This window comes from Cyprinus carpio, chromosome B4 (genome assembly GCF_018340385.1).
Source record: "Cyprinus carpio isolate SPL01 chromosome B4, ASM1834038v1, whole genome shotgun sequence".
Lineage (NCBI taxonomy): Eukaryota > Metazoa > Chordata > Actinopteri > Cypriniformes > Cyprinidae > Cyprinus > Cyprinus carpio.
Window position 1 is genome coordinate 30,102,068 of NC_056600.1, and position 13,768 is coordinate 30,115,835.

The following is a 13,768-nucleotide window of genomic DNA, read 5'->3' on the forward strand; positions in this document are numbered from 1 at the left end:
GACTCACGCCTGTTTCACACATACTCCGTCTGCAGTGCGTATGCAGTCCGTGTGTGTGTGGTGCAGAAGCAGCAAATTGTGACTCTTTGTGCTTTCACACAGGACGCGTTTGCAGTCCGCTACTGATCTGCGGCTGTTTAGTCCACAAACACAACATTTGTTCATCATTCTATATTTCAAACCATGTTTAAAAAAAAAATTTTTTATCACAGAACAGTCACAGTCTTTCATAATCATACACATTAGTTTAAACTTAATAAATATAAACAACATATTATTCATGCATTTGACTTCTAGGTTTGTATAATAAGCTGCTCAAGCAAGCAGCAAAACATTTAAACACAACAATTAGCCTACTTTTCTTGTTGGGATATCGCAAATATTTAAAATTAAAGCACCGTTGACAGAAACAGTCGACTCTCGTGCCTTTTGCATTTAAATCTTTATTACAAGCAATCGCACTGTTCTTAATGAACTTTGTTTTTCTGCTTCCATAAAAGTGTATAGGCCTATATCATGTTGCCTCGTCTATCTAAAGGTGGTCTTTTTCTTGTTTTAAACCTAGCCAAAACCCATGTGTTGCATGTAAAAAAACAGTAGGCTTTTACATTTATTGTGAAATTACTGCATTTCCGTGTCAATCCATGTTAATTTTTACCGCGAACAATGGACTGTCATTTTAATTCAGCGCATGCAGCACAACAAAAATAGACTCAGTACGTAAACGATCGCTGCACTGCTGCAGACGCACCGCTCCTGCAACGCACTCACGGACCACAACCGCGTGAACGCTGGAATCCGTTAACATGGGTGCGTAAAAAAATACGCAACTGCAGACGGAGTATGTGTGAAACAGGCGTAAGGTTGTTAGCAACTTGTGCAATGTGGAACTAGTTTACTGTAGGAGTTCTTCCAGTCTCAAGTACCACCTAAACGCAAAGCATCCCTTAGCTAATGCGGGAGATGCCGGGCCAAGCAATGTAGCGCAGGGGAAGAGTCGTCGTCAAACTACTATGTTTGAGTAGCACAGCTCTATCAGTACTAACAAGTACATATACTTATTGAACATAATTTGAATGCCTTCGGCAGAATTCAATGAGCCATTTTAATCTAGATTAATCTAGATTAACTCCAAGATTACAGTGAGATTAATCTAGATTAAAAATATTTAATCTATTAATATATATATATATATATATATATGGCTTTCAATATATATATTTTATATATATATATATATATATATATATATATATGGCTTTCTTCAGATGAACACAAACTAAGAGTTTTAGAAAAAAATAATCTCTCTTTGTTTAATGCAAGTGAATGGGACATTTAAAAATGAATATGACAGACAGTAACTCATACAACCCCTGTTAATGAATCAGTGTCTTAAGTGAAAGGGTAAATACAAAAAAAATAAAAATACAAATACCAATAGTTCAAACTTGATCGTCATGTTCACTTTGTGTGGTTTCTGAAGTGGTCCTGTCCTCTTCTTGCATTATACAGACTTAAAATCTTTTCTTGTGTTTATCTGAAGAAAGAAAGTCATAAACATCTGGGACGACATGAGGGTGAGTAAATGATGAGAGAATTTTCATTTGAGGGTGAACTATTCCTTTGAATAGCAAGATTAGATGCAGAGGCTAAAACATATTCCAGACCGAATACAAGAATGTGTTGCATTAATGAGGAGAGTCACAGAACTAAAACATACAACAATAAAACTTTAAAAGGCCACTTTTTTGTGTACTATCTATTCAACATCACTGTCTAAGGATAACTCAACTTTTAATTGTTTATTTGGGGCATTTAGGGTTTTTTTTCTCAGCAAATATTGATAAAAAATTATTTGTGACAGATTAATAAGCAAATCAAATAATTATTAAGATCAAAAAAAAAAATTGACGGTCTTAATTGCTACTCAATGTGTCATATAATGACATAATATCAACTACCTGGTAAGAACATCACTGAACAAATTAAATTTATTTAACATAAAATGTTCATTTAAACAGTTTTTTTTTTTTTTTTTTAGATTTATACATTTAATAAAAAATAAATAAAATAAAAAAACATTCCCACAAAAATATTAATTTTATTTAAATTCTCATCACTGATTTATTTGCAATCAATCTTGTGCATTGAGCTAATATATTACACAGCTGATGGCTCTATCAAAACAGAAAATGGGGGGAGGGGTGCTACCTCAATATGCTTCCTCAGATTTGATAGTGAACTTTTGAAACCAGACATTAACTCAGCGATTATCGGCTGATAGTGATCGGTAGCCGATCAATTGGAGCACCCCTACTTGGGTCCAGAAGGATAAGGATTAATGACAGATCCAGAGTCAGATGCCAATATCATGTCATTAGTAACTTTGACCAAGGCTGTCTCAGTACTGTGCAGTTTCCAAACCCTGACTGATATGGCTCACAAAGGTTCTTAACAGTCAAATGATTGTTTAATAGAGAAGCAACAACACCCTCTAAATTTTTTGCCAAAAATGGAAGATTTGAAATTGGATGAAAATTGCTTATTGTTCACATCAGTATATATATATATTTTTTTTAGAACAGGGGTGATAGCAGTGGTGTTAAGTGCTGCTGGTACAACACCAGTTGACAGTGAATCATTTATGTTTGAAAGAACAGTAGAACACAAAACGTCAAAACAAGACTTAAATAAACTAGTTGGCACGGGATCAAGTACGCAAGTGGTAGCTTTCATACTAGATACCTGCACACAGAGTGATTCAGGATGTACTGAAGAAAATCTGCACAGAGGAGTAACAGAAAAGCATAAAAAGTTTACTGCAGACATCTGAGAACCAGAGGAACAAGTAGCATCTTTACAGACGCTAGCAATTTTTGCACTAAAATGGGTGAGAAAATCATTACACAACTGAACTGATGCTCGGAGAATTAGCACCGTCAGCTTCGAGTAGACTATTAATAGTGTGAAAGAGCTGCCTGGGATTATTTTGATTATTTAGAATAATCTGAGAAAAGTAGGATGATCTTTTTCAGGTGCTACTTTATACTGACCCAGACAAGCTTTCCAAGCCTGATTAACAGAATTAATTGGTTGATAAGCTTGTAAGTTTATTATTTAAATTATGAACTAAATATGTTAACTGCTTGGACCCTGTTAATTGCTTGCTGCTATATTGTTGAAATTGTTTTTGTGCTGCTATAATGACTATGCATATATATGTATGTATGCATTTATTTATTTATTTACTTAATTCCTTTTTTTTTATGGCTACCTGGTATACTTGATTGTTGATTCTGGTAATAAAAAAAGAACACTGACATCACAATTTGTTGACCAACTGATGCCATAATTAATGCCAGGGTGGGGGGCTCTAAATCCAATCTCTTGCTGATAACTTTTATAGCTTAATGACCTCCCCACCCCCGTCCACCTTTGTCTGTCTTTTTCAGGCTTTCTCCCACTTCTTCTTTATTGTATGTGATGCAAGATTGCAGCATTGTGTATTTTGTGCCTCACCATTCTTCATTTTCACTATAATGGACACAAAAGTTACAAAGTGGCATTAAATCCATTGATACAGTAACACCAAAAAGTATTTGTGTATTTGTTATGTTATTTTTACAGTTTGTAGCATTGTTGAGGGCTGGATAGGACAAACTGTCATATATATATATATATATATATAAAAAAAAATACACAAAAAAATTAAAGGAACACTTTTTATATATATATATACTGCTCAAAAAAATTAAAGGAACACTTTTTAATCAGAGTATAGCATCAAGTAAATTCAACTTCTGGGATATTGATCTGGTCAGTTATGTAGCAGAGGGGGTTGTTAACTCATTTCAGCTCCTTTGGTGTTAATAAAATTAACAACAGGTGCACTAGATGGGCAACCATTAGAAAACCCCCAGAACAGGAATGGTTTTACAGGTGGAGGCCACTGACATTTCTTTTCCCTACTCATCTTTTCTGATTGTTTTTCACTAGTATTGCATTTGGCTAGGGGCAGTGTCACTACTGGTAGGATGAGGCGATACCTCGACCCTACAAAGGTTGCACAGGCAGTCCAACTCCTCCAGGAAGGAGCATCAATATGTGCCATTGCCAGAAGGTTTGCTGTGTCTCCCAGCACAGTCTCGAGCATGTAGGAGATTTCAGGAAACAGGCAATTACTCTAGGAGAGCTGGACGGGGCAGTAGAAGGTCCTTAACCCATCAGCAGGACCTGTATCTGCTCCTTTGTGTGCAAGGAGGAACAGGATGACCACTGCCAGAGTCCTACAAAATGACCTCCAGTAGGCCACTGGTGTGAATGCCTCTGAGAAAACAATCAGAAACAGACTTCATGAGGGTGGCCTGAGGGCCTGACGTCTTCTAGTGGGCTCTGTGCTCACTGCCTGGCACCGTGTAGCTTGATTGGCATTTGCAATTGAACACCAGAATTGGCAGGTCCGCCTCTGGCGCTCTGTGCTTTTCACAGACAAGAGCAGGTTCACCCTGAGCATGTGACAGATGTAAAAGGGTTTGGAAAAGTGGTGGAGAATGTTATTCTGCCTGTAACATTGTTCAGCATGACCGATTTGGTGGTGGGTCAGTGATGCTCTGGGAAGGCATATCCATGAAGGAACACAGAGACCTCTACAGGCTAGACAATGGCACACTTACTGCCATTAGGTATCGGGATGGAATCCTTGGACCCGTTGTCAGACCCTACGCTGGTGCATTGGGTCCTTGTTCCTCCTGGTGCACGACAATGCCCGGCCCCATGTGGCGAGAGTATGCAGTCAGTTCCAGGAGGATGAAGGAATTGATACCATTGAATGTCCCCCACGCTCGCCTGACCTAAATCCAATGGAACACCTATGGGACATTATGTTTCGGTCCATCTGACATCGCCAGTTTGCACCTCAGACTGTCCAGGAGCTCAGTGATGCCCTGGTCCAGATCTGGGAGGGAATACCCCAGGACACCATCCTTAGTCTCATTAGGAGCATGCCCTGACGTTGTCAGGCATGCATACAAGCACGTGGGGGTCTTACAAACTACTGAGTACCATTTTGAGTTGCTGCAATGAAATTTTAGCTTAATGGACTAGCCTGCTGCATCCTTTTTTACTTTAATTTTGAGTGTCTTTCAATTCAGCCCTCTGTAGGTTGATCATTTTCATTTCCATTAAACAATGTGGCATGTTTTCATTCCTAACAAATTACCAAGTCCATATCAGTATAGATATCCTGCATGATATTTTTCTCCATTGAGATCTGATGTGTTTTCAAAGTGTTCCTTTAATTTTTTTGAGCAGTATATATGTGTGTGTGTGTGTATATATATATATATATATATATATATATATATATATATATATATATATATATAAATAAATGGTTAGATCACCCAAAACTGAAAATTAGCCCATAAATTACTCAAAAAGCTACATTAAAGTGATTATTACGTTTTGAATATGAGACTTAGACTGTCACATAGACTGCCAAGTAAATAACAGTGTCACGGTACATTAAAGGTATGAAAGTCATCGTCAGAAAACTCCATCTGCCATCAGACGTGCAATCTGGGTTATATGAAGTGACGGGAACACTTTTTGTAAGCGAAGAAAACAAAAATAATGACTTTATTCAATAATTCCTTTGTCAATGGTCTCCTCTGTGTCTCTCTATATCACCGTATGCTGTGTATGCTCTTCTGTGTTATCCGCGCTACACAGAAGAGGATATGTACTCTATATATATAAATACCTTGCTAAGTGTATTGCTAACCTAGACTTGTCATTTACACTTACATATTTTTGCCCTTTTTGTTAGTTTTGATTGCCTTTATTATCCTCATTTGTAAGTCGCTTTGGATAAAAGCGTCTGCTAAATGACTAAATGTAAGCATTACAGAAAGAGGGTGTAGGTGCTTGGGAGATCTGATGTGTTCACTTAGTATCTCTTAGATTGTGGCAGCTGTGTAAATGCTGTGAGACTAAAGAGGAAGTGGCCCGTTCACCAAATAAAATTTTACATTTCATTCAATGAAAGGAATTTGGTTTTATTTTCCTGTAGATCGATTCTCTTAAAAAGGAGTATTTTGAGCAGTGGGGGAAGTGCATCTCTGTTTTGACCCATCCTGGTTACATTGATTGCAAATACACTCTTTCGGTAGCCACCTCTCTCTGGGAGGTTTTTTTTTTTGTGTCTTTTTATGTTCTTGTGGCCAGTTGGTGGCCACTGATTCTGTACTTTGTGCCCTCTCAATGTTCTGTGAGAGAGAAGGGATATTTGGCCTGTTTGTTTTCTAATAATTTTCAAACATTGATTTCTAGAGCCCATTCACAAAAGCATTGATTTTAAGGAGGTTGTTTTGGAGACCATTAAAATTTGTGGCTTATCTGCATAAAGTAAATATTTTATGTCAGTGTCATATAGTTACAGTCCTGGACTTTCAGATTGGTCCAGCAGCTCTGCTAATTCATTTATATAAATATTAAATAAGTTTGGGCTGAGACTGCAGCTGTGTTTTATTTTTATGAAAAATATTCTGTTCTTTTCTGCCAAATTTTTATTACGTATTTGTTTTGTTTGTACATATAGTCATATACCTTTCCCTGTGTGCTTTCTTTTCTCTCCCAAAGAACCTTCAGTAAACAGTTCTTAAAAGAATCTTTTTTTTTTTCCACTATAAAGAAATTTTAGTGCAGTGTGGTTCTTTGTGGAACCAAAGATTCCAATAAAATAACCTTTATTTTTAAGAATGAATTTGTTATTAATATTGCTCATACTTGTTTGAACAAACCCCTGTAATCTTACCTACTGAACTTTAGTGCATACTTCACTTGTAATACAGACTATAATTGATACTTTATTTCAGGGGTTTCCAAACCATTCCAGGACCCACTTAAACAGTTATAGTGTACTCCAAGACTCACTGAAATATGGGAAGTATGGATAAAGGAAAAAAACACACAAACTAGTAAAAGGTATCTTCACACAAAGCTACAAAACACACAAAATGTTTGGTCCTTCTTCTTAAGCTGACATTCTCCTGCTTGATCACTGGCTTTTTAAAAATCAAGGAAAACTTTCTGATAACTTGATCACAGTCTATCAGAGCACTAGTTCACAAAGTGCCCTCTTAAGGACCAACATAGAGGATAAAATCTCAGTGCACAACAGCTCTTAACAAATGGTGGTGTCAGCAGGGAGAGGTCAAGAGGTCTGAGAACATCAGTGCTTTTGAGCTGTGGTGGACTTGGAGGTTGGGCTTCCTGAAGCCCTTCACGGCACAGTTATTTGAACCTCTTGATATTAGCTGTAATGGATGTGATGCACTGTTGCCCATCTAAAAGCAGACAAAGTGCACTTACAGCTGCATTGACACAGCAATTAACTCTTTCCTGTTTGTGTATAAACAATAGTATGCTTGTGTGACAATCTGTGTTCAAAAAATAAAAAAAGCCACATCCTCTGTCACCTAATGTGGGTATGTCTTTGTCTAACTTGTCATATCTTGCCTATATGTGGAAGTGTGCTATCAAACCACATCCCCCTCCTCTGTTTCAGTGTCTCAAAGATTGACATTGTGTGACAGCGAGTGTCCACACCTGTCTGGTCTCTGTTTGAGGATGTCATATTTATGATGTTTTGAGTTTGTTAGTTAGGTGAGAGCAGAGATAATAAACATTATGTGTTTCAATGACTCATTGTTGTGCTCTTCAGGGAAAATACTAGCTCTAAAAATAGCAAGCAAGGCCCAAGAGTTGTAAAAGGGATGTGTGCACTACCTAATGAACCCACAAATGGTATATTTTAAACTCTTTCCCCACCAGCATTTTTGAAAAAAGTTGCCAACCACCGCCAGCGATTTTGATAATTTTCACTAAAATGTGATGGCCTACAGTATATTTTGCTGTAAGAATATTTGAATATGCAATACAGCAGAATAAAGATCAAAGCCTCTACTTTAAAAAAAAAAAATAATAATAATAATTATTATTCTAGCTTAAAGCATTCTTTTTTTTATCAACACTTGAATATAGGTAGGTTTCATAAAAATGTATAATTTTGAGCAAAAAGGTTAGAATCACATTTTTTATCAAAAATTACATCTTGATAATATTCAATACAATTATCAAAGCATAAATCCAGTAAATCGCTTCCATCAAAACCTCCAAAGCTTGCACAGCCATATACCACTTCCTGGATCATCATTTTACTCCATTACAATATGCAGTTTTCATTTACATGCTGTCTATTGCTGATGATCGCATTATTTTTAATATGCATCTGTTTACATAAGAGATCGCTAGTTTTTCCGTCCTGTCCACGTGTGTTTTTGTTCGGGAGGTTTTATACTCATTCAGAAGATGTGTAATAGTGCCCCAGAGTGTATAACAGTGAAAACACGAAAAGCCATAAAAACTTGTAAATGGCAGGGAAGTGCTGTCTTTTAAATGACAAGATAACTTGTCAATGGCGGAGAAAGAGTTAAATTGAAGCTATAGCATAGTGTGTTTTTTTTTTTCTTTTAGCTTATTTTTCTTTTTACTTTTTCTTTTCATTTTCATTTTTTTTTCTTGCTCATCCAAAAATGAAAAATCTCTCATTTACTCACCCTTACGTCGTTCTAAGCTATAAAACTTATGTTCATCTATGGAACACAAATGAAGATATTTAATATTCTCTCAATTTTCCCCCATCAATTCACACAGCAAAATGTTCAAACTTCAAAAAGTATATAAAGACATTGTAAATTAGGGCTGTCACGATTTTAGATTTTTCATATCACGGTTATTGTGGCCATAAGAATTCACGATATCGATATATTGTGATATCTATAGAAACCTTAAGGGGAAAATGTTTTTTATTTTTTACTTTATTGAGTTTTCTTTTTCACCCAATGAACATAAGGATACTGATAAAAGCAGGGCACAAGACTCTGGCTTTCTCCGTCTTCTTTGAAGCTCCTATGAAATAACAAGAGAGAAAATACTGTCAAGTTCAACAGTATGATGAATAAATATTAATGGTAACACTTTACAATAACATGTCATTTGTTAACTTTTTTAATTTGTTAACTAAGATTAATAAATGCTGTGGAAATATTGTTTATTATTATTTATGTTATTTATACATGTTAACTAATGTAATTAACTAATGTTAACTAATGAACCTTATTGAAGAATGACTGCAGGTGAGGCATTAAGTGCATGGCACTGCGACCAACTTAACATTTTACAGAGTTTAATGTAGCAATGTGGTCCCTCAGTTTTTCAAGACCAGTTTTATTTGTGTAACTATTAATAGATTTGAACAAAGAAATAAAGTGTTACTACGCACAGTCCGTATCGATTGCAAATACAAAAATAAGAGGAGTAAAGAAAACGCGGTACTTATCAAAATAATCTCCCTTCACTGAACACTGTTAACAGGTTAATATAACGTTTCCCATTCTATGACTAGTAAAATAATGGCCAATTACTCTGCTGAACACGGCTCTCCTCGGAGTAGCTGTGAGCGCTGCGTCGTGGTCTTGTGTGACAGTGTCAGCGTTAAGCACAATACTGCCACCTGGTCACTCAACCAGGTACTGGCGCTGGAATATTTACATGTGGTGTTATCATAAGAGAACTGTTCATTTTAAATATTGCGGTATATCGTCACACACTAAATTAACACGATATCGATAATTGTTGCTTTGAATGTCACAGTTATCATCAATAACGGTAAATCGCGACACCCCTATTGTAAATGTAGTCCATATGAATCAAGTTTTTTTTTTTTTTTTCTTAGTCTTCCAAAAGGACACTGTTGCTTTATATGATGAACAGAAATTATTTTATGTGAAGAAATTCAAATATAAACATTGAACAAAGCTCATACATAGAACACATCAAATATGGAAGCTCAAACACATGTGCTTTGATGTGTACGCCAAAAGCATAGTGGAGCTTCTGTTCAAACTATATAACGTTCCCCACGGCATCTCCAGATTTTTTCACATCTGTCAAATGCGCTCATTGTGAACCTGGTCTCATTCATGAAGAGAACAGGGTACCAGTGGTGGACCTGCCAATTCTGATGTTCTCTGGCAAATGCCATTTGAGTTGCATGTTGCTGGGCTGTGAACAAAGGTCCCAGTACAGGACGTTGGGCCCTCATGTGCTGGATTTAAAAAAAAAAAAAAAAAAAAATTAAAACTAACATCATAAAGTATGTTATTTTTTTTTACTTTGAACAATGATGGAACTATATGACTGCCTAAATGCTGCAGGGATAGTTTGTAGCATCTGTGTTTCTCCTTGTTTTCATCTGGTTCCAGTTATTGACACACTGGGGTGATGTCTGCATAAATGAGTTGACATGTTTGAAGTATTCCCACTGATGTAACCTGTTGTCATGTAGCAGATGTGACATACCGTTGTTGTTGTTTTTATCCACCACTGTCTTACCATTACCCTTAAACACACAGGAAAACCAAAGTGGTTCCAAAAGCCAGAGCTGCTGGTTATTGGAGGATCTTCTATTTCTGGTCTGGTAATCGCATTAACATTACTAGCCATATTGCAACGAGCTAGTATGCTTGACCGGAGTAGTGTGTTTTTCTTTGGGGGTGGGAGGGGCAGAAAGCACATTGCCTGTTTCGTTGTTTGGGCTGCCTTGTTGAGCACAGTTGCACTGAGAACATTAGAATTCAGACACTTTAAGCTCTTTTATTTTCAAAATGTAATAGGATTAGTCCAACGAATTGTTCGCTTTGTAATGTGTACCAAACCAAAAGCCTTGTACCGAACGGTTCAATATGAATACATGTATCGTTACACCCCTAAAATATATGTTATAATATTTATTTTTATTTATTTATTTTGATTTTTGTTCAGGTTCCCATGGTTTGGCTCCAGCGTGGTCTGTGCCATGCCTCCCGCCAAGACAGATCAGCTGGACTTGTGGGTGGAGTCAGGGCTGGATGGAGACGACCAGGTGATGGTGGACTTCCTGTTGCCCACAGGAATATACATCCAGATGGAGGTTCCTCGAGAGAGCACCATCCAAAACATCAAACTGGTATGTGTTTTTGTGTGCAAGCAGATTCTCTGTTAATTTGTGGTTCAAATAAAATAAATGTTGGTTACACTTTATTTTGATGGTCCCCTTTTACACATTCACTTGACTATAACTTGCAACTACATCTCGACTAACTGGTAGAAGACATGTAGTTGCAAAGTTCCTTATAGTAACCAGAATGTCCAATTGTTTATTTTTCTTCTGATGGCTTAAATTTGTTTGGTAATACTTTAGAATAGGGACCAATTCTCACTATTAACTAGTTGCTTATTAGCATGCCTATTAAAAAAAAAAAAATACTTCACATATGTTCTCCAGTCATACTCCTCCCCATACCTTATTTGATTGGGTTATTGCCATGGTGAATGAATGATTCTTTTGCTCAGTTGGTTCTAACCTTAGGGTATCTATATCTACGACCAGAAGGGAGAGGCTTGAACTCCACTGAAAGTGGCTGGGTTGAATCCATGCAAACCTTATCTGCCTTCTGTGCCAATCTCAGATATAGTTGGTATAGGTCTACCTGTTGTTGACCAATGATTCTTCCACAGGTTTTAACAATCTTCCCCAATTTGTTCCTGTGGGTGATTTTTGTATGTCCATACCAGCAAACAGTCAAGTAGGAGAGAATACTCTCAATAAAAGACTTATAAAAAATAGACAACATTTTGCTATCAACTAGGGCTGTACGATTAATTGAAATCATCATAAAATCACGATTTGAGCGTGCGCGAATTCTTAATCGCTTTATAGCACGATTTGCACGACCTCCCGCAGTATGCTATCCAATCCAATCAGAATGCAGCGTGCCTAAATGGGGCGCAAGAACAGATCAGACTGGGCATATGCCTACGTAACTCCAGGTTTACACACTGTGATGCATATTTTTTTCCAAGCCCAAGTTAACGGATCAGAGCGTTCACACTGCACGCGGAAAAAGATGCAAAAGATGTGAACAGAAAAGGTTAGAAATAGAGAGGTGCGAAAATAATTAATATCTAGCACATGAGCATAGAGAGAGTTGTGAGTGCACAGGACACAGTTTGAGCGAGAGGAGACACGTTTAAGTGCGCGCATCTGGTTTTGTGACAGAGCAAAGGAAATCTGCGTGCGAGCGGAGAGATTCGCGCTCGCGCATTATTTTAATGTGTTTTCGCGTTACAATAATGCGCTCTCACTGCTGCTTCTGCACCGCATACACATACTGTATACGCACTGCAGACGGAGTACGTGTGAACCTGTATAATGTATAACAAATATATTTCAGCTCCTGAGGCACTGCTACAGTGAGCTCTATGACCAATGCATGGCAAAAATAAATAAAAAATAAGTCCCTGGACACGGGATTTATTTATTTATTTATTTTTGCCCTATGTCTAGACATTTTGTAACACCTTTGCTTAGTGATTATTTTGACTTATGTCTGTTCTAGAGACATGTTACAACTTTTTGATAAAGCTCTAATTGGTTTTCTTTTGGAAATATGTTTCAAATTCATACTGAATGCATTTATGACTGTAAAGCATTTCTGTGTGTCAAAATCGTGATTAAAATCGAAATCGCAAAATTGATCAAAGAAATCGCGTCATATCAACATTAAAATAATTAAGTTTTCTAAGAAAATATAAACGTTGTTGGCCCTTTTTAAAAACGGCATCAGCACACTGATCCCTGAATAATTTACGGTCAATGATAAGACCGAGATATTTATACTCCGTCACCATCTCTATCTCCTCTCCTTTTATCAGAGTAGGAGTGGGTGAGGGAGCCCCATGTCTAAAATCAAAGACCAACTCTTTGGTCTTGGACGTATTCAAATGCAACTGGGAGGCTTCACACCAGTCAACAAATTCATGCAACACTGGACCGTGTTCAGTTTCATCTTGCTCCAATAAACTAATCACAGCAGTATCATCTGCAAATGTAATTATATAACATCCAGGGTAACTACTGCGACAACAGTCAGTGTACAATATATATAATAGTGGTGACAAGACGCTACCCTTTGGTGTCCCAATTGAAGTGAAGCGGACCCCAGATAATGTGTTCCCCACCCTTACTCTTTGTGGCCGCCCACTCAGGAAGTCCAAGATCCATTTAATTAGTGTTGAGTTTAGTTGGAAATTGTCTCCAAGTCTGTTTGATAAAAATTGTGGATGGATTGTATTGAATGCTGATGAAAAGTCTGCAAATAAAATGTGAGCATGTGTTTTACAACCCTCCAGGTGTGTATACAGATAATTTAAAAGCACTACAATGGCATCGTCTGTCCCCCTCCCAAGTCTGTAAGCAAATTGTAGAGGGTCAAGAGCATGTCTACAGGAATTCATGATGTGTGTTTTAATGATCCGCTCAAGTGATTTAACTAAAAGAGAGGTGAGGGCAATAGGCCTGTAGTCCTTGGATGAGGTTGGATGGGAGACTTTGGGAAGGGGGTTCACAACTGCTGTTTTCCAAAGCAGTGGAACCACCTGGGTGTCTATTGAACATTGGAAGAGGGAATAGAAAATTCCACTTAATTGGGCCACACAGTACTTCAGCACTCTGCCTCCAATGTTATCCGGCCCCAGGCTTTTTCGTACGTGAGTGTAGGCTTTAATAGCCATATCTAAAATATTTGTTAACAACTGTAATTTCATACTCACATTGGCTTTAGTATGAATGCAGTTAATTGCAAAGTCCTGCTTGCAGTGACCTAGC

At 37.3% G+C, this 13,768-nt stretch overlaps 1 protein-coding gene across 3 annotated transcripts in view; it reads left to right on the forward strand.

The window, feature by feature from the left end:
- LOC109103345 (phosphatidylinositol 4,5-bisphosphate 3-kinase catalytic subunit beta isoform-like) overlaps positions 1–13,768 on the forward strand; it is a 91,488-nt gene that overhangs the window by 46,775 nt on the left and 30,945 nt on the right. For all 3 annotated transcript variants that reach the window (XM_042722498.1, XM_042722496.1, XM_042722497.1), the window contains exon 3: positions 10,885–11,068. In XM_042722498.1, the coding sequence (XP_042578432.1) occupies positions 10,919–11,068 (150 nt within the window). In that variant the 5' untranslated portion in view covers positions 10,885–10,918. The remainder of the gene's footprint in view (positions 1–10,884; positions 11,069–13,768) is intronic.